This window comes from Apteryx mantelli, chromosome 18 (genome assembly GCF_036417845.1).
Source record: "Apteryx mantelli isolate bAptMan1 chromosome 18, bAptMan1.hap1, whole genome shotgun sequence".
In the NCBI taxonomy this organism is placed as follows: Eukaryota; Metazoa; Chordata; class Aves; order Apterygiformes; family Apterygidae; genus Apteryx; species Apteryx mantelli.
In genome coordinates, this window is record NC_089995.1 from 18697427 (window position 1) to 18721545 (window position 24119).

Genomic DNA, 24119 nt, shown 5'->3' on the forward strand with positions numbered 1-24119 from the left:
CCATTGTGCCGAGCGGGCGGCGGCGGCGGCGGGGCGCGGCGGGGCGCGGGGGCGCACGGCGGGGGCGGCTCCGCCGGGGCGGGCGGCGGCGGCGGCGGGTGCTCGGCGATGCTGCGGGGCGGCGATGCTGCCGGTGCGGGGCGGCGATGGTGCGGCGATGCTGCCGGTGTAGGTGCGCCCGGGAGCCGCACGCCCCGCGCCGCCCCGCTGCCGCGCTCTTATAGCGGCACCGCCGCCGCCGCCGCCGCCGCCGCCGCCACCGCCCCCCCGGCGCCCCGCCCCCGCGGGTAAACACCGCCGCGCCGGTTCTGTCAATGGGAGGCCCCGCCCCCCCGCGCCCCCATTGGCCGCCGCCCGCGGAGGGGGGGGAGGGGGAAGGTCCCGCTCCGCCAATGGGCGCCCGCCGGAGAGGGGTTGCTGGAGAGAATGGCGCGGCGGCACGCGCCCTGCCCGCGCCCCGGCACCCGCCCCGCCCCGCCCCCGGGCCCGGCTGGGCACCCCGGGACCACGGGCACCCCCGGCTGCGCATCCCTGCGCCCCCCCGGGACCCCCCGGCTGGGCACTCCTGTACCCCCCCGGTAATTGCCGGTACCTCCACCTCGACGCCCCGGTAACTCCGGGTACCTCCATCTCGATGCACCGCTACCTCCGGTAACTCCCAGTGCTCCCAGCTGGGCACACCAGCGCCCCAGGTAACTCTCGGTACCTCTATCTCGATGCCCCGGTACCCCCAGTAACTCCCGGTGCCCCCACCTGGGCACCCTGGTACCCCCAGTACCTCCACCTCAACACCCCAGTAACCCCCGGTGCCTCTCAGTATCCCTCTGGTACCTCCACCTGGGCATCCCGGTAACCCCGGTACCTCTCGATACCCTCTGCTACCCCCACTTGGGCACCCAGGTACCCCCAGGAACTCCCAGTACCCCCACCCGGGCATCCCAGTACTCCCCAGTACCAGTACCTAAACACCCCGGTACCTCTCGGTACCCCACGGTACCATCCATGGTGCTGCCGAGGGAGCCCAAAGCACGTGGCCCCAAAGCCATCCCAGATCCCAGAGCACATCAGCCTGGAGCCACTCATGGACCCTGGAGCACATTGCCCTGAAGCTGCTCCTGGACCTGGGAACACATCGCCCCAGAGCCGCTCCCAGACCCCGGAACACATCGCCCCGGGTCTGGCTCCGCCGTCCCCTGTGCCGTGCAGGAGGCAGCCAGGCCGGGCCGGGCCGTGGCAGGCGCAGGTGTCTGCCGCCGCGGTGGGTGCCAGGGTCTCGGACAGAGACGGGACACACGAGCTGAGAGCGGCCTTTAATTTTTCATGAGCTCGCCCGAGAGCTGTGCGGGGGACACGGAGCCTCCGCACAGACCAGCTCGGGGCAGGGAATCACGCCTGCCCCCAGGGATCCCAGTGCTGCCCCGATGCGCGGGGACAAAGCTGGTTCCCAATCGGAAACAGGCGCCTGCAGGCCCGGTGCTGCCAGGGGAAGGCCGGTTCCCCTCCGGGCCACGGGTGTTCGTCTAAATCGGACTGAACCCGACGGCGCGACACGCGGCACCGACACCGGGAAGAGGGAACCCCGCCGCTCGCGGAGCTGCGGAGGCCTGGGAGGGAGCCGGGAGGAGGCAGGTGAGAGGCTGTAGTCCCAGCAAGGCCCGGTCCCAGCCCGGCCTCCCCGGTCCCTTCACGGCCTCCCCAGGCCTGTGCAGCCCTACATGGCAGCAGGGCCCGCCCGGGGCCGTCTGCCCGCCGGTACTGGGAAGGGTTAACGGGGCCGCAGGGCAGAGAGCGGGGCCACATGGAGACAGGGGCTGCCCCGCCGCGGCGCCCAATGGCGGCCGGGGCGGCGGCGGCGACAGCGGGGCCGGCGCGGGGGCCGCCAGCTGCGGCCGCTTTAATCGCCCGCCGCGGGGCCGCGCGCGCCGCCGCCGCGCCCTGTTGCCGCGGTGACCGCGGCCTTCCCGCCCGCCCGCGATGCCCATTGGCTGCCGCCGCGCCCTGTTGCCGCGGTGACCGCGGCCTGCCCGCCCGCCCGCGATGCCCATTGGCCGCCGTCGCGCCCTGTTGCCGCGGTGACCGCGGCCTGCCCGCCCGCCCGCGATGCCCATTGGCCGCCGCCGCGCCCTGTTGCCGCGGTGACCGCGGCCTGCCCGCCCGCCCGCGATGCCCATTGGCTACCGCCGCGCCCCCGCCGCGAGTCCCACGCCCATTGGCTGCCCCAGAGCGGCGGGGCCCGCCCGCGCCCGCCAGTTGCCGTGGCAACAGGAGCCGGGGGCCCCGCGGCGAGGCCGCGCTCGCCTCCTCCCGGGGGGGGGGGGGCGCGGCCGGGCTGGCGGGGCCTGCTCCCGCCCCCCCCGGCCCCTCCGGCCCCCCCCGGGTCCTGCCGCTCCCCGCGACGCAGCTGGGAGCCCGTGTCCTGGGAGGGGGGGGGGGGTTGCAGCCCCTGAGCAGCACCCCACAGCCCCCGCAGCCCGCAGGCCTTGACTGGGCCCTTTGCGAGATGCCCGGTGTCCGCAGCTTGGCTTGGGTCAGGGCTGCCCCAGCGGGTCCCTTTGGTCCAGGTCGGACCGGCCCCGCGGGACCTGCCTGTGCCCTGTCCCGGTCACCCCCGAGAGCCACATGCACCCGGGCCCACCAGGCCGGGGCACCCCGAGCAAAGCGGGCTGGAGCCCACGGCCCCTTCTCCCTCTCGCCCCCCTCTTGGAGAGGCAGCGAGAGCCACTGAGCAGAGCTGTGGCCCGGCTCGGCTGGTGGGGACCAGCTGCGTGGCAGGGATGGGGCCTCCGTTCCCATCTCATCCATTGCATCTGTTCCACCCCACCCCACGCACTTCATTCCATCCCATCCCATCCCATCTGTCCCATCCCACTCCACCCCATCTGGTCCCATGCACCCCACCCCATCCCATCCGTCGCCTCTATCCCATCTCTCCGCTGCCGCCGCCGCCCCCTGCAGCGCCGGGGCCGAGGCGGCAGGGGGCGCAGCGGCGCCCCGCCCCGCCCGGCCGCTCTGGCCCCGCCCCGCCCGGCCGCGCTGGCCCCGCCCGGCCCCCGTAGCCGCCTCCCGTCGCCCTGGAGACCGCCCGCCTCCCCGCTGCCGGGAGACGGGGACGCGCCGCGGCAGCGCCACCCGCAGGGGGCGCCCGGGGCCGCCGGGGCCGAGACCGGCCGGGGTAACCGGGGAGCGGCCCCGGAGGGGGGGGCTGTGGGGCGGGGCGGCTCCCCGTGGGGGGTTTGGGTGCTCCCTGTGGGGCAGGGGCCGGGCAGGGGGGACTCCTCATAGGGGACAAGAGGGGGGGCAGAGGGGCTGCCGGTAGGGGATGGGCAGGGAGGTTCCTCAGGGGGCAGGAGGGATCCTTATGGGGCAAGAGGATGAGCAGGGAGGGGTCCCCATGGGGCAGGGAGGTTGGGCAGGGGGCTCCCCATGGGGGATTGGCATAGGGAGCTCCCCATGGGGCAGGGAGGATGAGCGGGGGGGCTCCCCATGGGGGATTGGCACAGGGAGCTCCCCATGGGGCAGGGAGGATGAGCGGGGGGGGCTCCCCATGGGGGATTGGCACAGGGAGCTCCCCATGGGGCAGGGAGGTTGGGCAGGGGGCTCCCCACGGGGGATTGGCATAGGGAGCTCCCCATGGGGCAGGGAGGATGAGCGGGGGGGGCTCCCCATGGGGGATTGGCACAGGGAGCTCCCCATGGGGCAGGGAGGTTGGGCAGGGGGCTCCCCACGGGGGATTGGCATAGGGAGCTCCCCATGGGGCAGGGAGGTTGGGCAGGGGGCTCCCCACGGGGGATTGGCATAGGGAGCTCCCCATGGGGCAGGGAGGTTGGGCAGGGGGCTCCTCACGGGGGATTGGCATAGGGAGCTCCCCATGGGGCAGGGAGGTTGGGCAGGGGGCTCCCCACGGGGGATTGGCATAGGGAGCTCCCCATGGGGCAGGGAGGATGAGCGGGAGGGCTCCTCATTGGGGAGGGAGGATGGGCAGGGGCCTACCTGTGGGGCAAGGAGGATGTATGGTGTCGCGTGAAAGGGAGGGACGGAAGGCCCTTCCTTATCTTTGTAATTTACGTTTGCCTGCCAGAGCCCCCCTGTTTGAGGACTTTCCCTGAGACAGTTTCGCAAAGTAAAAAGAATCTGTGTAATTTACATTTGCCTGCCAGAGCCCCCCTGTTTGAGGACTTTCCCTGAGACAGTTTCGCAAAGTAAAAAAGAATAAGATTTTATTAAAGTGACAGATACAACAGGTTCGGAATTGCCGTTGATAAATGCACTTGCTGCTACAAATGTTCTTTCTATGAGCTCAAACTAACAATTAAGCGCTTTCAATAATAATATATTTTCCCGGGTAACGTCCGACGTTTGTCGGAGGCGCAAGTCTTACCAAAGAGGCGTCCCTGTTTGGGGGAGGGAGAAGGAGGCTCGCTCGTCAGCAATCTCCAGTGAACAGGTCAGCGGTTCAATTTTCTTCCCTTCCAAAAATTTTAGTGAGCTATCCTCTGTTTTATAGTTGCTGAAGGTGGGATGTGGAAGTGCGGCAGACATACTTCATTGGCCGGATTGCCATTTGCGCAGTTGTTGGGGGTATGCCCCCCTTATTTACATATCGTTATGCAGCAAAGGGCGTGATTTTTAATATGGTAAGCAGGGATAATGAGGCTGGGGGTACTATAGGTCAACAGTTAGTCTGTGAGCAGCAATTATTTTTTGGGATGCAACCCTTTGTGGTCAGGGGAGGACCATGATACCTCCGTATCGCTCCCTCCTCCGCCGTGCAGCTGGAACAAACTGTCTGGCCTTCACCAGCTAGTTCGTTACTCATGTTGCAAAAGGGTGGTGTGCTTTGGCTGCCACGTACTGTTTTTCCCGTGTGCCCCCTTATCTTTCTCCCTGAATTCTCTCTTGTTCCCACATCATCCACCCCGTGGCTGCTGCCACTTTCACATCCCACTCTCAGTCACAGGTGTATCGATAACTTGTTGGAAGGGTGATGCGTATGTTTCTGGACTGACCTCCACTAATGGGGTATAGGAAGTGGTGAGTGGACGCAACTCTAGGGCACGGCTTATGAAGGTTTTTAGGCAGCTAACAATAATGCATAGCAATATTACCACAATGATAATGATAACCCCAGTCTGTAACAAGCTTTGGATCCATCCGGTGACACTGAGTCCAAACCAGCCGAACAATTTCGACAGCCAGCTGTTGTTCATCGACTCTCGGAGCTCGCGAGTATCTTTGGCCACCTGTCGTATGGTTTCTAGTTGGGTGTTGAGGTCCTGTGTGACGTTTGGAATGTAAACACAGCAGTCCGTGCTTGAGAGATTGAGGTAGCCACACAGTCCATTTTGGTGCGGTAACATCAGGTCCAGTGCCATGCGATTCTGGAGAGCCATCTTAGTCGTAGCTTGCAATTGTGTGTTGATCAAGGACAAGCTGTCTCGTGTGGCGTTGGCTAAAAGTTCTACCTGGTAGGCTAATTTACTTATCCACAACCGTGTTCGTACTGTAGCGGACCCAAATCCCCAAAATCCTTCCATTCCCCATGCTATTCGGACGGCTGCTCCTGGGTCCTGCCACCCCTCAACCTTACCTCCCAGCTCCCTTCTTGTGCGAGCAAACCAGTGGGGCTGGACTGGGGTCCTCTTCCATACAGGGCACAAAGTGGGGATGCCTAGTGTACATTGGGGGTTAGGTAGTCTAGCAGATAAGGTAGTATACATGTGACCATCACTACAGGCCCAAATTAGGCCTGCTGGTGCATCGCCGGAGGTGATGCGGCAGTCATTGCGGGGTACGAATTCTGATCCTACGTATGCATAGGGCACGCTGTGGTTTCGGCACAGGCAGCCCATTTTTAGGGTCGTGTAAACTGACCAGTAATACTGTACCCACTTGTATTGTTCCCAGTTGGAGCAATTTATCACCGTTCGGCAAGACCACAGTGTTGATCCATTTGATATGGGAATAAAAGGGGACCCATGATCAAAGGGTATGAAGCCCCTATCAGGATCGGACCAAGAGCAACTATAAGGACAATTTGCAGCCAGTGTAGCATCGTGGCATTGTTTTGGACATCCCTGGCCCATTCCATCGTCCCATTGTATGCACCAGGACGTGTTTACAGGCTGGGTATATTGCAGGATGTTGGCTGCACGTCCCCAAGACCATGAATTTAAAGCACCCCAAGGCAATGCACTACAGCGTGTAGTCCATCCGCCTGGGTTCCAGATCATTGAGCCATTAGGCTCCTCTGTGTAGTTCCAACTAAGGGTGCAGTCAGTTTTGGAAATTGTTGAGAAATTGAAAGCTCCAGTAGGTGTTACAGTTAGTGGTGCCTGATGTGGGGCATGCGGATTTACAAATGGTATGGGTCCACTTTGATTCCAGAGATGTAATAGATTGGTTTCTATATCCGTTGGAATTATTCCCATAGGCAGGGGATCCTCAGCTGATTTGGGTAGGGGCAGGCAAGCAGTGATGCTGGACTCGTTAAGCATTGCTGCAAAGCCCCTTATCAAGGCTAAAATCAGATTACCATTCAAATCATGAGGGAACTGATCGCGACAAGTTCTCGTACTGTTCTGCCAATTATTCTCTCGGTTTACACATGTGATTATCATTATACCTATTAAGCATATACATGTTAAACTCAAGAATATTTTCTCGGCGCGGCCTATATATAATATTAGGTTCATGTTGACAGTGGGTTACAAGCGACAGTGCAAGCTAGGCTTTGATTACAATTTTGGCCTACAGACAATTACAAGCATTAGAAACACAATTACCCAGCAACAAACAATTAGTAATCCTTGGGGGCACTCCCAGTCAGTGTAAGGGAGTCCTTGATCCCAGGTGCAATTTCCTGGCATGTGGAATACCTGTGGAAACATAAAGAAAAGATGCTCGGTTGTCGTCCAACCGGCGAAATTTATGTTAGAAGGTGGGTACTATACATCTAGTACTAATTTGATATCTTTTTTCCGCCTACCAGTATGTCATCAACATATTGGTATATTATGATTCTTGAGGGAGTAGGAATGTCCTCACCGGCCACAAGCGGGAGAATTGTAGGGGGAGTGTGCGTACCACCCCGTCAATTCCTGCCTGTGTGGCTGCAGACAGCATCAAGGAGCCATTGTGGAACTAGCACTCGCCGGGCAGGGTGGCTCACTGCCCTCCCTGGGGATGCGAGGTTTTTGGTGTGGCATCTGGTAAGTCAATCAGGTCCTGTTGCGGGGCTGAGTCATGCCTTATGGGCAGGGCCCCCCCGCTCGCATCAATCCTTCGGCCCAGAGATTGTACCAGAGCCTGAAGGTCAGCCGTGGGGGTGCTGTGCAGTAACTGCCGCGGTACTCCCAGTGCCAGTGCTCTGCGCCAGAGGTCATTACGCTCCTTGTCGAATTTTTGGTGGGGTTCAGGCTGCAAATTGCTAGCCTGTACCTGACGGACCCACCATGGAGGTTCAGTCGGTTCTCCGGGCTTAGTTCCAATCCAGCCCATACGGCGTCCGTAACTTATTATTTCTTGCACAAATTCATTCCAGGTGGTCACATGAGCCTGCTCTCGCGGGGGCTGCGCAGCAGCTGCGCCAGCGTTCATTGTGCGAGCGGTTTGTATGCGATCCTGAGCATTGGCCACATAAGTTTTCAGGCTATCAGGGAGACCGCGGATAAGGGGGGTTAACCTTGCTGGATCGATTGGAGCCAGCATGGGGGATCTCCTTAACGCCTCCCTCTCATACATTGCCTGTATGCAGGCTGCCTTCTGCACAGACGCAGCAAGGTCTGAGAAGCCAGAAGTCTTGATAACAAGGGGGTCCCCTCGCTCCTGCGGGTCTATGCCACCGGCCCAATAGACAGCTCGGGCGGTTAATGAATAATTCTGGTCGCCCAGAGGGGTGGTTAGAAATACTCCGGGGCCCCAGTAGCCCTCTGCCTCTCCTTCACTCAGCAAGATACGATCTCCCCCCGTGAGGGAGACTCGCCATACATATTCGGTCTCAGATTCTTCCGGCCATCTAGAGTACTTTTCTTGCAGCTTGGCCAATTCAGCCGGGGACCAAGGGATTGAGCGTACAGTAGTACGAATGTTATCCTCTCCCTCAGCTGCAACCTCAGTTTTAATCAGTGGTCGTACTGGCACAGGCTCTGGGGTGGGAGTACAGCAATCGGAGCTTTCCAGAAAATCGTCATTATCGTCATTGTCATACCAGATATCCCCATCCCAGGTCTCAGGGTCAGCGCAGCGTACTAGTTTACGAATTTGCTGAGCCGAGACTGTGGATGGCATTTGGTTTAGGAGTAAGTCTAATTTTGCCTGCAGCTGCTTCTCCCGCCTTTCTGCTGCAGCTAGCAGCATTTTCATCTCCCTAACTTCTGTCTTTAAGTTCTGGTTTTCAACTGTGAGACCATTTACTTGTGTCCCCAACTTTTCTCGATTCTCTTTTTCAAAGGCTAGTGAGGTTTCCAGCACCTCATTAGCTGATTTTAAAGCAGCATATTCTGCGTCTGCAACTATTTCGGGAGGAGGGGACTCTTTATATTCTTTCTGCGCGCAAGATAAGCAAGCCCCCAATACCGCACAAACAATTCCTTTTCCTTTACCTTTCCTGATCTTTTGCTGGCTTCTACACTGCTCTATTCGCTCTACCACTTTATCTTCATCTTTCCAAAATTTATGGGCCCATTCTTTCCCTGCTTGGGATGGTGCACACTTATATTTATGCAGCAGTTTATCCATGGCAATCCTGCCGACTACGCCAATTTACTGTCGCGTGAAAGGGAGGGACGGAAGGCCCTTCCTTATCTTTGTAATTTACGTTTGCCTGCCAGAGCCCCCCTGTTTGAGGACTTTCCCTGAGACAGTTTCGCAAAGTAAAAAGAATCTGTGTAATTTACATTTGCCTGCCAGAGCCCCCCTGTTTGAGGACTTTCCCTGAGACAGTTTCGCAAAGTAAAAAAGAATAAGATTTTATTAAAGCGACAGATACAACAGGTTCGGAATTGCCGTTGATAAATGCACTTGCTGCTACAAATGTTCTTTCTATGAGCTCAAACTAACAATTAAGCGCTTTCAATAATAATATATTTTCCCGGGTAACGTCCGACGTTTGTCGGAGGCGCAAGTCTTACCAAAGAGGCGTCCCTGTTTGGGGGAGGGAGAAGGAGGCTCGCTCGTCAGCAATCTCCAGTGAACAGGTCAGCGGTTCAATTTTCTTCCCTTCCAAAAATTTTAGTGAGCTATCCTCTGTTTTATAGTTGCTGAAGGTGGGATGTGGAAGTGCGGCAGACATACTTCATTGGCCGGATTGCCATTTGCGCAGTTGTTGGGGGTATGCCCCCCTTATTTACATATCGTTATGCAGCAAAGGGCGTGATTTTTAATATGGTAAGCAGGGATAATGAGGCTGGGGGTACTATAGGTCAACAGTTAGTCTGTGAGCAGCAATTATTTTTTGGGATGCAACCCTTTGTGGTCAGGGGAGGACCATGATACCTCCGTATCGCTCCCTCCTCCGCCGTGCAGCTGGAACAAACTGTCTGGCCTTCACCAGCTAGTTCGTTACTCATGTTGCAAAAGGGTGGTGAGCTTTGGCTGCCACGTACTGTTTTTCCCGTGTGCCCCCTTATCTTTCTCCCTGAATTCTCTCTTGTTCCCACATCATATGGGGAGGGCTCCCCATAGGGGATTGGCATAGGGGGCTCCCCAGCTCCCCATGGGGCAGGGAGGATGAGCAGGAGGGCTTGCCTTGGGGCAGGGGAGGGAGGTGAAGATGGGGAGGGCACCAGGGGTGCCACAGCCCGGTGGAGTCTCTGCCTCTCTGCTCTGACTTTGGACCTGCGCAAGCTTATCCAGGGGAACGGGCAGAGCAAGGGGCTCAGCCTCCTTGCTGGTGTCATCCTCTTTCCTTCCAGAGCCTGCACGGGGATGGATGCGAGGGGCCTGGTCCCAAATGTCATGGAAGACTTTAAGAAAACAGTAAGTCTGTTGTCACAGTGGGGTTGATGGCACTGTGGTAGACTTGCTATTGATAAAGAGCCCAAAGGGACACCGGGAAGCCCAAGGGGAGCTCTACAGAGGAGTCAGAAGTGTGGGTTAAGTTACAGAGGTCTCTGCTCACAAACCTCCTCTGGTTCCCTGACAGTAATGTCTTGTCTGTGCTGCGCTTATGTTGAGTTTAGGATTACAGCAAATGGCAGAGGATAGAAGCAAAGGAGAAGAAATCTCCAGCCCGCAAGTTGACTTTGCCACCGATCACAAACGAGGGCAAGAAGAAGAAAGGGAAGAAAAACAAGCCAGGTTGGCAGACGTTGCCCTTATACACCACCCTGGTGTCACTGCCCACTGCTGCCACCTCTGCATTCACCCAGTACTTTCTGCTGAGAGACATTCAGCAAAAGCCACAAGAAACTGCTCAAGGGGAGATGCTGGGAATAAAGAGGGAGAGCCTGAGAAGCCCAGGGAATGCTTTGTAGACACAGCTCCTGTGCTGTAACTGCAAGCTGCTTTTGCTGGGGGTGTAGAAAGTATGAATTAAGTCTCACAGTGATTCTTTATATTTCCCTCAGCTACATAGCACAGGAGAGAGTAGATGTAGGCATTGAAACTGGACTGTGTAATAAGCACAGGGCATTTTTGTTTTGCCAGTTACTTTTAGGTTGAATAAAAATCCACCCTTGCCTTCGAAGACATTACCATCCCAAAAGAAATCTGGAAGTTTTACTCAGAAGAAATCATCACTCAAGGATGCTGAGTTAGCTAAAAACTTGGAAGATATCAGAACTATCCAGGTACATGAGACAGATGTGCTGTGATGTAGGTAGGAAATCCATACAGTTACTCTGGCTGTCTTTACAGAGGGAATTCTAGCAGTCTGATTCACTCTTGCAAAATGACACGTGATTATTTATTAATACACTGGAGGTAATTATGCTGTTCTGTTTAATGCTGGTGAAATCTAAGCTTGATAGTCTTTTAAGAAAAATGAAGAGAAACCAAGAGAGAGTCCAGACTGTAGCAACAGGAGTGGTGAGATTAGAAAAGGTTGTTAGAATCAGGTTTGCTTAGTCTAGCAAAGAGAAGGTTGAGGTAGAGGACATGCCCACAGCCTTTTAGTAGGAAAAGGTGGTTATAAAAGAGACAATGATCAGTTGTTCTCTGCGTTTTTGGGAAAGAACAGAAAGAAACCGGCCTGGATTGCATAAGAAAGATTACAGATTCTAACTATCGAGGTGGTGAAACACTAAAAGATACTGTGGATCCTTTTGGCTGGAAGGCTTTAAGAACAAGTTAGGAAACCATCTCTAGGGGCTGGTCTGAGTTGTGATTGCTCCCGCCTTCGGGGGTTGAGTGGATCTGTGAGTATCCCTTGCTTCCAGCCATACAACTCACTGACAGCCGAGGGGCAGAGAAACACAAGATCAGATCCAAGACTGAGGAGCTGCAGGTTGAATGTAGTGAGTCCAGGGTGTGCTGTGTGGGGGAAATCAGTGTGCCTTGGCAATAAGACTGAGGTTCGTTGTGTGGTTCATGATGTGACGATGACTGGGACCTTGTTGGTGCTGCTACCGTGGGACAGAAATGTTTTGGGAATGGCAGCCAATGGTAAGAAAACTCAGGGCAGGGGGGACTGATGGAATCTGCAACCCTTTAACCTACAAATTCCTCTAGTATCTGACCAAGTTGAAGATAAATTTCATAGAAGAGCTGAAACAGCACAGTGCCTACCTGGCAGAGACCAACTGCAAGTTGATTGAGGACATTCAGCACACTGATGACCGCACTGCCAAGCAAGCCAGAGACCTGCTACAGCAGTACGAAGTATTTGGGGTGAGGCTTTAGGGTTGGCCAATGGAGCCAGTTCAGTAGAATGCAAAACTGTTGCCATTACACCCGTTTGTACCCGAGAAGGGTCAAGCACTGCATGGCCAGTTCCACTGCACAGTGTGACTCGAACATCCCAGTGCTGGGGGAGCTGTCTGATGCCCCAAGATCCTGTGAGGTGCTGTTGCTGAACCATGTTTTAAAGCCACAAGAGCGTCCAAAGCAATAACTGTTCCAAGCAACAGCTCTCACCCCCGTAACAGCCCAAACATTTCCCTCCATAATGCGCTTGGCTTCAGCTGGCTCCTGGAAGCACCAGGCCACTCCCAAGAGCAGCTCCTGTGCTCCCGTGCACAAGCTGACGCTAGCCAGAGCGATGGATTCCTTTTTGCTGTTAACGCAAGCAATAACATGTGAGAGAAGCGTTAGGGATGCTCCAGGGGGACATTTCAGAGCTCTGTGGAGTGATCAGTGACTGGATTTCTCTCTGTGCAGACGGTCAAGGCAGCGATGCAGAACTTCACTCAGAACCGTCTGGATGCAGCAAGAGCAGAATTCCAAGAAATGGAAGAAAAACTGGAAAAGCATCTGGGAAGTAAGTTGCTCACATTAGTGTGAAACAGTCTATGTTACCATGTTACCGTTGCTTTCCATCTCATTAGATAAAAAACACTGCATTGGTGTGATAAATGTCAAACAATTCAGTTTCTGAAAAATAAACCCATATGCTCTATGGGCATCATTTTCCTGTCAGCGATGACTAGGAAAGGATAGAGCCCTGTGACATCCATCAGCCCGTGCTGAAGGGGGTAGGAAGAATCACCTCCTTGGCAGCTGTTTGCATGACTGGATCCTTGTTGGGGCAGGATCTGGTCAAAGTGGTCTGACTCGGGGTGGTTGTTCCCAGTTCCGATGTGGTACGTAATCTCTGTAGAGAGAAGGACTCAGCAAATGCAGGAAAGATTCCTTAACTCCATGAAGAAGTGAAGCTCTGGAACCCAGGGTTGAGATTTTCTGCTTTGGCTTTTCATCAGAACTACAGCAGCAGCTGGATGAAGCCACATCAAAGGTACAGGTTCTCCAGGACGAACTTCATGTGCTGCGGAACTACATGGACAGGGAATATCCAGCAAAAGCTGTCCAGATAGCCTTTCTGCTGCACAAGATCCAGAACCTGAAGGAGCAACAGCAGGTGCTGAGACCTTCCCTTCAACATCGCAAGGGAGGAAGGAAAGGGCAGGGGTGCAAGGGATGCACTGTTTCTCTTGCTTAATGCTTCTGTTGTTTTTATGCACCTTCTCCTGCCACTCTCAGTATGAGATAGATGAGACAGAAGCACTGGGGAAAGCCTTCCTGGAGGATCTGGAAGTGAAACTGCGGGTGGAACAGGAGGAGATATTAGAGAGAGTCGTGGAGGTCGGTGGAGTTCATTTGCTTTCTCGGCAAGAGCGATCGGTTTCTGGGAGCTGTCAGACAAGGCAGGGGATTCTAGACTTTGCCCATTAGCAACAGAACAGTGCAGAGAGCCCACAAAGAATAACAGAGCATTGCTGCTCCCTTCCTGTTCAGCTGGTACCTGGAGCTGTTTGTCAAGCTAGGAGGGTAAAAGGGAAGGACTTCTGAGCTGCTGCTGTAGTCTGATATGTTGAAATATTCTCAGACTCACACCTGAGAGTTTGCCATGTGGAGGCAAGTGCACTGTGACCCAGCATTCACTCTGCTTTTATGGTCCCCATTTTCTTACGTTATTTAGGTAGCTGCTTGCTGCTCAGCTGTGACACCACTCAGCCAGTGCCCATGCATTGTAATAAATTCCTGACAAAATTAAACTGTATGCAGCACTACAGAGCAGGGACTGTTGCCATTCTTCACAAAATAGGAGGAACTCCTTTGGTACAGTTTCTCTTGCATGATGTACCTAACGCTTCTTCTGTGCTAAGAGCTTCACAGCGCTATGCAAATATTAGTTACTGACTTCTTTTGCTTCCTTGAAGAGCAACACATCTGTTTGACTAGATATGGCCAACACTGGCACCTCACAGTGGTTTCATGCTGGTAGTTATTGTGAAGTTTCTTCAGCTGTTTTCCTTCTCTTCACCCCTACAGGAGCTGTTACTGCATCAGGATGGCCTGAAGCGGATGTTTATGAGCAATCATATTCTGCAATGTGAAGTACAGAGGCAAAGGGAGGTGAGTGGTTTGGGGAAGAACTGGCACAGCGCAGCAGAGCCAGCGCCCCTCAGCCGCGGCCCTGCTTAGCGAGGATTTCGTCTGGCACAGTGGGGCACGTTGCCTTCCGTTTCCACTGGAATCAGTGGGCCTGAGGGTAAGCGGCACCACAGGTATTTCAGGAAACCTGTTAGGGATTTTCTTGCATGTGGGATGTTTTCTAGCTCTGCTGTTTGTAAATCTCTAAAATGTTAAGTTCTGCTTCTATTGCAAAATAAAGAACTTTTCAAAATGTAATTCATTCAGGTTATTAAAGACCTGACAGAGGAGATAAGTGAGCTGACAAGAAGCATCCAGACACTTCAGCAGAGCACGGGAGATCCAAGAGAGCTCATCTTTGCTGACGTTCTTCTCCGCAGACCGAAGTAAGACAACATGCTCCCTGAAAAGAAGTAGAGCTGGTCAGTGGGCAGGCCTGTTTCTGTGACCTTTTGTTGCATCGGGCATTTTCCACTTCAGTCTTTAGTATTGAGTACTAATAACCTCATCCCAACCATTTCCACAGACATGACATTTAAACCTGCACCCAGCCCAGAATATAAACCTGCAGCTTATGTTGGGTTTGGCTTGGGAAGACGGCTGCAGGGTCTGGTGGTATTTGCCTAACAACAGATAGGAACTAGCCATAACTCTGATACTGATGCGCTGTCAGCCTTGGTCACATCATATCTCTCTGCTGTGCTTTGCTTTGTCCAGCCTGTAACGGGGATAATCAGTGACTGCAGCAGGGATCAGGCAGGAGCAGCGGAGCTTTACAAGGCCCATGTGACTACGGCAACTCTTACTTTATTGTTCTTTTCACTCCATGATTGAGAAACAAAACTGAGGGGAGGGGGTGGGCTTCGTAGGAGCATCCCTGACAAGGCAGGTCCTACCCATCTAGAGACACTTTGCCTGGTTATTTGAAATCCCACCAGCACTCTGTGAGAACAAAGAGGAGCAGCCATTTCCCTAATATGTTAAAAAAAAAAGTATCGGAGACATTGGTTGGCAGCAAAAAGGCAAAATTGTTTTATCTTTCTCCCTGCTCTCTCCCAGTCCTAGTTCACTGGTAGCTAATTACTTCCAGAATAGAGGCTGTGAGTAATCCCCACTCCTGCTTAACAGTGTGCACTGGGCTGATACTGGATGTAAAAATTATAAAGCACAAGGTGAATCTTCATTTATATGTTGATTTGGAGAAGAACCTGCCAGCTCCTTCACAGAAATATCGGGCCAGTCTCCAGGGACTGACTGAGACTGGCCAAGTTTGTAGGCTGGAAGGATACCAAGAGCCAGTTGTGACAAGCTATTTTCTACCGTACCTACGGCAGGGAGCCTGTCCCGCAAAACTGCGGACTGAAGGCGTACGCTGCACGTTGTCCCATGGCCACGGGGTACTGCCCAAAGTACAGATGATTCAGAACTGCCTAGATGCCTTGGCTTTCTGTGCTGCCAGACTGTCCAGGAGTACAAGCATGAGCAAAATTTGGTCAAATATGTTTAAATCTTGGGCATATGGTAGTCTGAATCCTGTTGTTGTTGGCACAACAGCATGCCCACCTGCGCATTCATTTACAGCAGTGGCCTGTACAGATAGCTCATGGGTGCAGAGATGTCTGTTAGTGGCGTTTCTCCTTTTTAGCCTACACTGTCAGCGTAGGTGTAGGCTAGCTCCTCAGCTGCTCTGCGCTTCACACACAGTATGAAAATACAATCCTTTGTGGTGGCACAAACTCACTCAGCAAACCAGTGGTGGTGGAGACAATAAGAGAGGCTGGATCTCCCCCCTCCAAGGCCTGGCTTTTAACTGCAAGCCCAATATGGCTGCAGAGCTGTGGAGACACGATCTGAAGCAGAAGGAAAGCCTGGAACATGTCAGGAGACTGTGTGGTGAGCCGAACAACTGCTTGATGGATTAATGCAACTTAATTTTTTCAGATAAAAGAATGATAAAAAAGGGAATTAATTAGCCTCGACAGCTGGTGGAGCTGGGGTTACTGAGAGTGGCTGGGAAAAGAGTTAAAAATAGCAGGAAGGCCCAAGTGGAAAGTTTCTGTAACATCACAAGTCAGGCATTTGGTGCTTACCCCCCCCGACAGGCGGGAGTCCATGCCAGAGCCCTCGCCACCATCTCTCAGCCGTTTCCCACTGACCTCCCTGCAACTTTTCACACGACTTCCCCAGTCCCTCAGTTTTCTAATTAACCCTTTGGTTCCAGACACCGAGTTTGCTTCTTGAAAGAGCAAAGTTAGTCATAAGCTGTGTTCAGCCTAGCAGGCTATCTGGGTATAAGGGAGCATGGTAGTGGAGGACTCTAGCTGGCTCCGCTTGGGTTCACTGTACGCTGCTGTGAGCTTCAGGGCGTGTGAAGTCCAGAGGAGCTCTGAGCCCCTGCGTATCCATTCACATCTGCCTTTCAGCTTCCCCTCTTTCAAAATCTATTTGCTTCCAGTCACCTGGGTTGGATTTCCCTAGCAGCTTCAAGCCCCGCATTGGGGGTGGTCTGGAAGCCCAGTTTATCCTGGGCCGACCCAGAGACTGGTGATCACACCTCTGACCAAGCTCAGAGTACCACGTTTGTCTGCTCTTTGCAAGAAAGCAGATGTAACCTCTGAGGCTGCTCTGACACGGTTTCTCTCCTGTTTGTCTTTGGGATGGACAGCAAGGGGCAGCCAATTTCATTCCATTTCCCTCACAGTCCCATGGGCTACATCTGGCTCTGCTTCTCTGGAAAGGTCAACAGGCACCCAGCCTCCCTCGCAGAGCGCTTGGGTATCTCACAAGCATGGTCTAAGAAACGGCCCTGAGCAGGACCCAGGCTTTGAGCTAGAGCTTGCATTTCTTCTTTCACAGGAAGCCTGGTTAGCAGCCAGAGTGGGCTGTTAAGGGTGAGCCAGAAGTAAAGCAAAACAGTGCTGGGGTGAGCTAGGGAGCTGGACAGGCCTTTGGTTCATGCGGAACAAGAACGCTCATCTGGTTTTAAAGGGCTTTTGTCTGTTGCTCCCCAGCTGCCTGCTTTGTCCTGCTGTCTCACAAAACAAGCGTCTGGTGCGTCCCCACTGGAAACATGTCCTGGAGTCCAGGAACACAGACAAGGGGTGACACACACTAACACAACACAGACTTCCTCGCCGTCTGCCTCTTGCCCTCTAAGGATGGGGCTGTCGTACAGGGGGTAGAAAGCCTCTGAAGTCTGGGTTGGCTACACAGAGCATCTGAGAAGAGTCACCACCTCCCGCCCTGGTTGCACAAGCGTTTCTCCTGCTCACCACCGTGCTCCTATGAGCCAACCGAAGCACGGCTGTTTATTCCTGGTCTGCAGTTTGCCTTGCCCCTCGTAACTCTCCTCTCTCTGCTCAGGTGCACACCGGATACCGAGGTTGTCCTCAACATCCCCACGGAGGGGACATCTCTTATCTAGTGCCAGGCCAGGCCTCGCTCACAGGGCCATCACCCAGAACACATCTTGGCCAGGTTTGGATGACGTCTGCCGCAGAGCCCCTCCTTTTCCCCGTCAACTCTTCTTCGTCACAGCCCAGCTCAGCTTCTTTGAGGACTCACTGGAATAAGGGGGAGTAGGAAGGTGGAATCCGGTGATCTTCGTTGCTGACCTGCACTGGCTGCACTCTGTGCTTACAGCAGTCTTGTTGGAAGGAATATGCTGCAAGACCCAGGAATACGCCGCAAGACCCATGACAACAGCTCTCGGTGAGGCATTACCAGCTCTCCTTGCACCCACAGCATGACCAGACCCCTTCATGCCAGTGTGGTAACACCAAAGGAGTCACAGCCAAAGGCAAAACGGGTCTTTCTATCCCTGCGGCCTGACTGCTGTGTGAGATCCGTGGACTGGCCTCAGTGCCGCGAGGACTGTCAGCCGAGCTGAGTGCATCCCAGTGTGAGGCCGGACTGGTGTCCCAGTGCAGGGTCACACTGGCGTCCCGGGCAGAGGCCTGCGCTCAGGAAGTTTGGTGCCAGCGTGAGCGGTGCTGGTGGCCGGCAGCCTCCCCCTGGCAGCACCCTGCGCTCCTGCGTTGCGCTGCAGGAGAGCCTGCGCCTGGGCAACGTCTCTGCGCCTGCCGACGCCTTCAAATAAAAACAACTCCGTTTTCACCCGTTCAAAATAAGTCCTGAGCCTCCCGCTTTCCGTTACGGTTTCTTGGAGACGGCGTTTCGGCGTGTCGTCCAAACAGGGACAGCGGAGGGCAGATCCCGGTAAAAGGCAGTGCTGGTCCCTGGGGCAGCCCTGCCTGCGGGTCAGCCCCTCTGCGCCGGCACCGGCACCGGCACCGGCACCGGGACGGGCACCGCACCGGGACGGGCTCGGCTCGCTCCTCACTTGCCGAAGCGGCGGCGCCGTGCGCTGTCCCGGGCCGCCGCGAGATGGAGCCGGGCCGGGACCGGGGCCGGGGCCGGGGCCGGTCCGAGCGCGCCCGGGGGGCCGGAGCGCTGCCCCAGCCCGACGGGGAGCGCAGGCAGCGCCGGCGGGACCGCGCCGCTCCCGCAGCTACGGCGGACGCGGGTGGCGGCTGCTCCCGGGGCCGGGGACCGTCGCGGCGCCGGGACCTCGGGGCCGGCGCTGCCCCCCCGGGCCGGGGAGGGCCCGACGGCGGCCCGGCTCCACCTCCCGGGGCTTAAAGCGCCGCTGCCGCGGGGCCGGGCGGCGGCGGGGCCGGGGCCGCCGGAGCGCAGCCGAGGTGAGCGCCCGTCCCGGGAAAGCGGCGCCGGGCAGGAGGGCGGCGGCAGCGGCGGCACCGGGGCGGCAGAGGGGCCCCCGGGGGGCTCCCGCCTCCCCCAGCGCCGCGCTCCGCTCTGTGCCGCAGATGACCCTGAACACGCAGTGCGGGGGCCGGAGCCCCGTGCGCAGGAGGGCCAGCACCCCGCTGCCGCTCTCGCACCGGGCGCCGGGCGCGAGGCCGCGGGCCGAAGCCGGCACCGGCCATCCCCAGCTCGGGCAATCCTCGTCCTTCGAGCCGGGCGGCAAGGCCGCGGCCTGCCGCGGCAGCTGGTCCTCCGACTCGTCCGACTCCGCCGGCACCTGGGAGCCCCTGTACCGCGTGGTGCTGCTGGGCGACCCCGGCGTGGGCAAGACCAGCCTGGTCAACCTCTTCGCTGGCGTCCAGGAGCGGGACCTGCTGGAGCAGCGTGGAGGTGGGTGCCCCGCGGTCCCGCAGGGTCCGGTGGAGGGGGAGTCCCGAGTGCCCGGCAGAAGGATCCGGAGCCGGGGACAGTTGTGCCAGGGGCTGGCTCCAGCCCCTCCGCAGTGGGAATCACCCAGTGGAAAGGGCCTGGGAGTGCTGATGGAGGAGGCAGCTTGGGTTTGGGCTGGATGCACCGCTCTGTGCTTGGAAAAGCCCTGTGAGAGGCGGAGGAGGATGCTTCCAGCCTGGGCTGGGCGAGGGAGCCTGGCGCTGAGGCCGGCACCGGGTCTAGGCTGCCCGGCACGGCCGTGGCTCGGGGGATCCTCTGCGTCCGTGCACAGGGAGAGGCTCCACATCCCTCCGGAGCTGCCGGCGTGCAGCTGGGGAGCTTCGTGCCCTGCCGCAGAGCTGGTGCCCCAGCCCGAGCTGCTGCCGCGTGCCGGCCCCTCTGACACGGGCTCTCTGGGCTTCCCGCAGAGGACACGTATGAGCGCACGCTGTCCGTGGATGGTGAGGACACCACGCTGCTCGTGATGGACACCTGGGAGTCGGAGAAACGGGTACGCAGCGCCGGGGGGGGGACCGGTCTGGGGGTGATTTCCTGGCTGCAGCCTCCTCCTCGGGGCCCTGCGAGCTCTGCAAAGTCTCCCCGCGGCTTCCCAGCGGCGCCAGGGGCTCGCTGCAGAGCGGGGCCGCGGCCGGCGTGAGCGCAGGGCTGCCCTGGGCTCGATGCCTCGACAGGGCTGGGCTGCATCGGGGCCAGGCGAGTGCCGATCCCGGCCGAGCGGCACACGAGCCGCGTGGGAGCTGGGCGGGAAGGGGCTGGGGAAAGGGGGCTTGCTGTCAGCCCATTGCAAAATGCAACAGTTTGGGAACGGGGCCGAAGGAGCCGGTCTGGCCAAACGTGCGGGGGATGATGCCGCTGGCAAGGACAAATGCTTTAAAAGGCAGCGACGCGAGTCCGACGGCTCCTGCCCCCCGCCTCCGGGAGCCTGGCAGCGAGGCGTTCCCTCCGCCCGGCTCCACGCCGCTCCGGCACAGCCGAGGCCTCTTTCTGCCAGAAATCTCGGCGCATCCTTCCAGCAGCCCTCGCTGGCTGCTCGTGGTGCCCCCGTGCTCCTGCCTCGGAGGACCGCGCGCCACCCGGGGCCTGGGCTTCTTCCTGGGAAGAGCCGGCGGGTGGTCACTCCCTCGAAATGCACCCAGCACTGCAATGCCCTGAAAATACCCCCTAAAGCCGAGCCCGTAGCGTAACTCCTTGCTGCTGGGTTGGAAAGGAAACGGTGTCAAACACCCCCCAGAGCCGGGAGCGCTGCAGCTGCATTTTACTGCACCTGCTGCACATGTGCTGCCCACGCTGCGGGCTGCAGCGGGGAGCCCGGCACGGCCTGTGTCCGCCCCGTCCTCGCTCCTGCGGCGAGCAGCCCGGAGCCCGCGTTCATCCGGTGCAGCGGGACCCGCGAGGGGTGCAGCGCGGAGCCGCGCGGGGCAGGGGGGGGCAGCCGCGAGCTCCCCGCCGGAGCCGTTTCGGGCATTGCCGCCTCCGCCCCGCCGTGGGCACCGGGCGCGCGCCTGCTCCTCGCCCGTCCCCGTGCGAAGGCGAGCGTAGCCGAACGGCGAGGGTCTCCGAGCAGCCCCCCCCCCCCGGGGGCCGCCACGCTTCGGCGGCGCGGTGACGTCCGTGCGGTGACGTCCGCTCCACCGCCGGGTGCAGGGCGAGGAGAGCCGCCTCGGCAGCCGGTGCCTGCAGGTGGGCAACGCCTACGTCATCGTCTACTCCGTCACGGACCGCGGCAGCTTCGAGAGCGCCTCCGAGCTGCGCATCCAGCTGCGCCGCTGCCGGCAGGCCGAGAACATCCCCATCATCCTGGTGGGCAACAAGACCGACCTGGTGCGGTGCCGGGAGGTGTCGGTGGAAGGTGAGCGGCGGGGCCGCGGCGCCGGGGATCGGGGAGTGCCGGCGGTGCCGGTGCTGACGACACCATGCCCTTCGCCGTTGTCCCCCCCCTTGCCTTGCAGAGGGCCGTGCCTGCGCCGTGGTCTTCGACTGCAAGTTCATCGAGACGTCGGCGGCGCTGCAGCACAACGTGGCCGAGCTCTTCGAGGGGGTGGTGCGGCAGATCCGCCTGCGCCGCCCCGGCGGCACTGGCCGGGAGGCCGGCGCGCGCCCCGCGGCCGCCCGCAAGGAGAGCCTCACCGCGCGGGCCCGGCGCTTCCTCGACCGCCTGGTCGCCGGGAACAGCAGGAAAGTGGCGCTCAAAGTCCGCTCCAAGTCCTGCCACGACCTGTCCGTGCTCTGAGAGCGGCGGCGGCGGCGGCGGCAGCGGCTCCGCGGGGCCGTTCCCGAGCGAGGAGAGCGGAGACGGGGGGGAGCGATGCCGAGGGCGCGGAGCTCATTTAGCCGGAGCTGCGGGCTGCTCTGGATTTGGGCGCTCCGGCGGCCGCTCCGGGGGGATGAGCGGGGCCGGTGCCTCCGTGTCCCGGCTGCACCCCGAGGGGCAGAGGCCGGCAGGGGCCCCCGCGCCGTGGGGCAGGAGAGCCGGGCCCGGAGCAGAGCCGAGGAGGGGCCGCGGGGCCGGTCCCCCGTATTGCCGGCTCCTCGGGGGCAGCCCCGGCCGGGCCGCGCGGTGCCGGTCCTTCACCCCCGCCGGAGCGCCGGCTCCGAGCCCCGGCACCCTGGGACCGGCGTTTCCCGTGGGGGTTTCTGTTGTCTCTGGCAGCCCCAGGTCTGCAGAATAAAGCAGGGCTGGAAGCTGCTGGTCTGTGCCGGGGCGGCTGCGCGGCAGGAACCCCGGGAAGGGGCAGGGAGGCGGGAGGCGAGCGGCCGCGGCACGGCTGGCCCCGCCGGACGCGGACGTGCCGGGCAGCGGCGACAGCCCCGGGCCCTGCGCCAGGCTGGATCCGGCCGTTCCCCCCCCCCCCCTTCCACCTCCTCAGGTCGGGTCGGGAGTTTCCACTCGCTTTGCAGGAGCGTGGGGAGCCGCGGGCTGGCGCAGTGCAGCCGGCAGGGAGCATCCCGCTCCAGCAGGATGGCGATGCCGGGTCTGGGCCGCCCCCTCCCTGCTGCCCCGGCGGCCGGGGGAGCCTGCACGGGTCCTCCCGGAGCCGCCGGTGACTGCGGCACTGCTGCGCTCTCCTTCCTCCAGCTGCTCGGAGCACCCGAATCCTTGGTGCCGCTGGACACGACACCGGCGGCTCCCCAGCCTCGGAGCCCAGCCGCGGGCACGCGGAGCATCGCCCGGGCTGCAAAGCCCCGTCCGCTCTCGCCTCCTCCTGCCGTCGCAGCCGTTCCGCAGCGGGAGCCGGGGGGGGCGGGATGGAAAGTTGGCAGGAGGCAGCCGGCGGAGAGGGGAGTGGAAAGAATGAGCTCAAACCCAGAAAAATGCAGCCGCGCCAGAGGGCCGGGAGGCGAGGCCGAGGGGGGACCGCGGTGAGTGAGGTGCTGGGAAAGGAAGGAAGGGAGGAAGGAAGGGAGGAAGGAGGCGCTGGCGCGGGGCCAGGACCCTGCCTGCGGCTGCCGGTGAGGTGCTGCACCTGGGCCAGGTGGTGCCGGGGCTCGGCGGCTCCAGCCGCTCCTGCGGGAGCTCTCGGGCTGCCCTAGGGCCATGCATCCCGGCGCCATGCATCCCGGCGCCATGCATCCTGGTGCATCTCCCCAGGCTGTGGAGACGCAACTATTTTTTGCTCTGAGTCCCCGCGCAGAGGCATCCCAGAGCCGGCTCCCCCCGGCCCAGCCGACGGAGCAGCCGGGCACAACACGCAGCCGGTGGATGTGGCCCCGCGGAGGCCTCCCCGCGGGCATCCGCTGCTCCCGGCCTGGCGGCGCCAGTGGGGAGCCGGCGTGGGGGCTCTGCCAGCCCCGACTCCCCAAAGCTCAGGCTGCCGCCGGGGGCCTTTCCCATCAAACGCCTGCGCTGGGGCCGGCAGGGAGCCCCTGGCCGGGGAGTTTCTGCCCCGATTTCCTCCCTGCCGCCTCGGCACCGGCTCCGCATCTCTCCTGGCATGGGAAGAGTTAAATGCTCGTGGAAACGTGCCGCCGTTCATCTTCTCATGGAGCGCCGCTAAGAAAAGCCGCAGCTCCGCGCCTCGTGGGAAGTCCCTGCTGCCACCCCTGCAGCTCCGCGGGGATTTTCCGGGGACCCCATGCAGCCCGCGGAGCACGGGAACGCGGTGACGCTCGGGGGCTCGGGGCAGCCCACGGCGGCTCCCGGCACCTTGCAGGCATCGGCCGCAGCCCTGGCGGGAGCGGGAGCATCTCCCTGCCCCGCGACCCCCTGCGTGCCGGCCTCCGCGGAGCAGCCGTGCCCGTTTTGGGGGGGGGGGCTGCAGATGCGGCTCGAGGGGTCTGGAATAAAAGGGAAGTTTGCGAACAGCAGAAGGAAAAGCCGCGCGAGGGGCATTGCTGCTTCGCAAGGAGGCGCTGAGCAGAACGAGCCCGGGGACGGAAAGCAAAACCAGGCGAGAGACTTGGGAGCCGCCTGCCGAAGCGGAGCCGTGGCGGGGTCCCGGGCGAGCCGGAGAAGGGCGGCGAGGGAAAGCAGTTCCCGTGCGGAGCACTGGCTCCGAATCGGGGCGCAGGTCGGCAGCGGCGGCGGCGGCACCGTGCCAGCTGGGAAACGCGGGGCGGCGTGCGGGCACGCTGCCGCCGCCGTGCCTGCGCTGCCGACCTTGTCCTTCTCCTTTGTGGGAGAAGCGGTGCCAGCGAGGGGACAGCGTCCCGGGCAGCAGGCCAGCCCCGGGGACAGGCGCTTCGAGCTCCCGAGAGGCCTTTTCATCTACCCTCTGCCTGAAATACGAAACTATGAATCATCCCACGTCCTGAAATAGATTCTTTTTTTTTTTTTTTTTAAGTGTGGAAAAAAAGAGGGAAATATTAAAAAAAACAAAACAAAACTTTTTTTTCCTCCACTGTGCTCTCTCGCCCTGCCTGCAGCTTGGACCCATCTG

The 24119-nt window shown here is 59.3% G+C and overlaps 2 protein-coding genes across 4 annotated transcripts; both read left to right on the plus strand.

The window, feature by feature from the left end:
- The first annotated feature begins 493 nt into the window (after positions 1-493).
- Positions 494-18158, plus strand: C18H20orf96 (chromosome 18 C20orf96 homolog). 3 transcript variants are annotated; one of them, XM_067307835.1, is made up of 11 exons: positions 494-692; positions 9912-9975; positions 10179-10296; positions 10645-10787; positions 11668-11826; positions 12316-12415; positions 12855-13012; positions 13135-13236; positions 13927-14010; positions 14296-14414; positions 17040-17385. In XM_067307835.1, the coding sequence occupies exons 2-11, from the start codon at positions 9925-9927 to the stop codon at positions 17131-17133; spliced, it is 1128 nt and encodes a 375-aa protein (XP_067163936.1). In that variant the 5' UTR covers positions 494-692; positions 9912-9924; the 3' UTR covers positions 17134-17385. The 3 variants fall into 3 exon arrangements, with proteins under 3 accessions (XP_067163936.1, XP_067163937.1, XP_067163934.1); XM_067307836.1 differs by lacking the exons at positions 494-692; positions 17040-17385 and adding exons at positions 3062-3172; positions 17392-18158; XM_067307833.1 differs by lacking the exon at positions 494-692 and adding an exon at positions 3062-3172.
- Positions 18159-18699: 541 nt separating this feature from the next.
- REM1 (RRAD and GEM like GTPase 1) lies at positions 18700-24060 on the plus strand. Its single transcript, XM_067307837.1, has 4 exons — positions 18700-19182; positions 19650-19732; positions 20887-21091; positions 21192-24060. Exons 1-4 carry the CDS (start codon positions 18855-18857, stop codon positions 21470-21472), a joined length of 897 nt encoding a protein of 298 aa, XP_067163938.1. The 5' UTR covers positions 18700-18854; the 3' UTR covers positions 21473-24060.
- Positions 24061-24119: the final 59 nt, after the last annotated feature.

Excerpts from the sequence above, each read along its gene's own strand:
- C18H20orf96 (XM_067307835.1), top strand. The coding sequence starts at position 9,925 with ATGGATGCGAGGGGCCTGGTCCCAAATGTCATGGAAGACTTTAAGAAA. Across the intron at positions 10,297-10,644 it reads AGGGAAGAAAAACAAGCCAG|TTACTTTTAGGTTGAATAAA; the intron begins GTTGGCAGACGT and ends TTGTTTTGCCAG. Across the intron at positions 13,013-13,134 it reads ACCTGAAGGAGCAACAGCAG|TATGAGATAGATGAGACAGA; the intron begins GTGCTGAGACCT and ends TGCCACTCTCAG.
- REM1 (XM_067307837.1), top strand. The coding sequence starts at position 18,855 with ATGACCCTGAACACGCAGTGCGGGGGCCGGAGCCCCGTGCGCAGGAGG. Across the intron at positions 19,183-19,649 it reads CCTGCTGGAGCAGCGTGGAG|AGGACACGTATGAGCGCACG; the intron begins GTGGGTGCCCCG and ends GGCTTCCCGCAG. Across the intron at positions 19,733-20,886 it reads CCTGGGAGTCGGAGAAACGG|GGCGAGGAGAGCCGCCTCGG; the intron begins GTACGCAGCGCC and ends CGCCGGGTGCAG.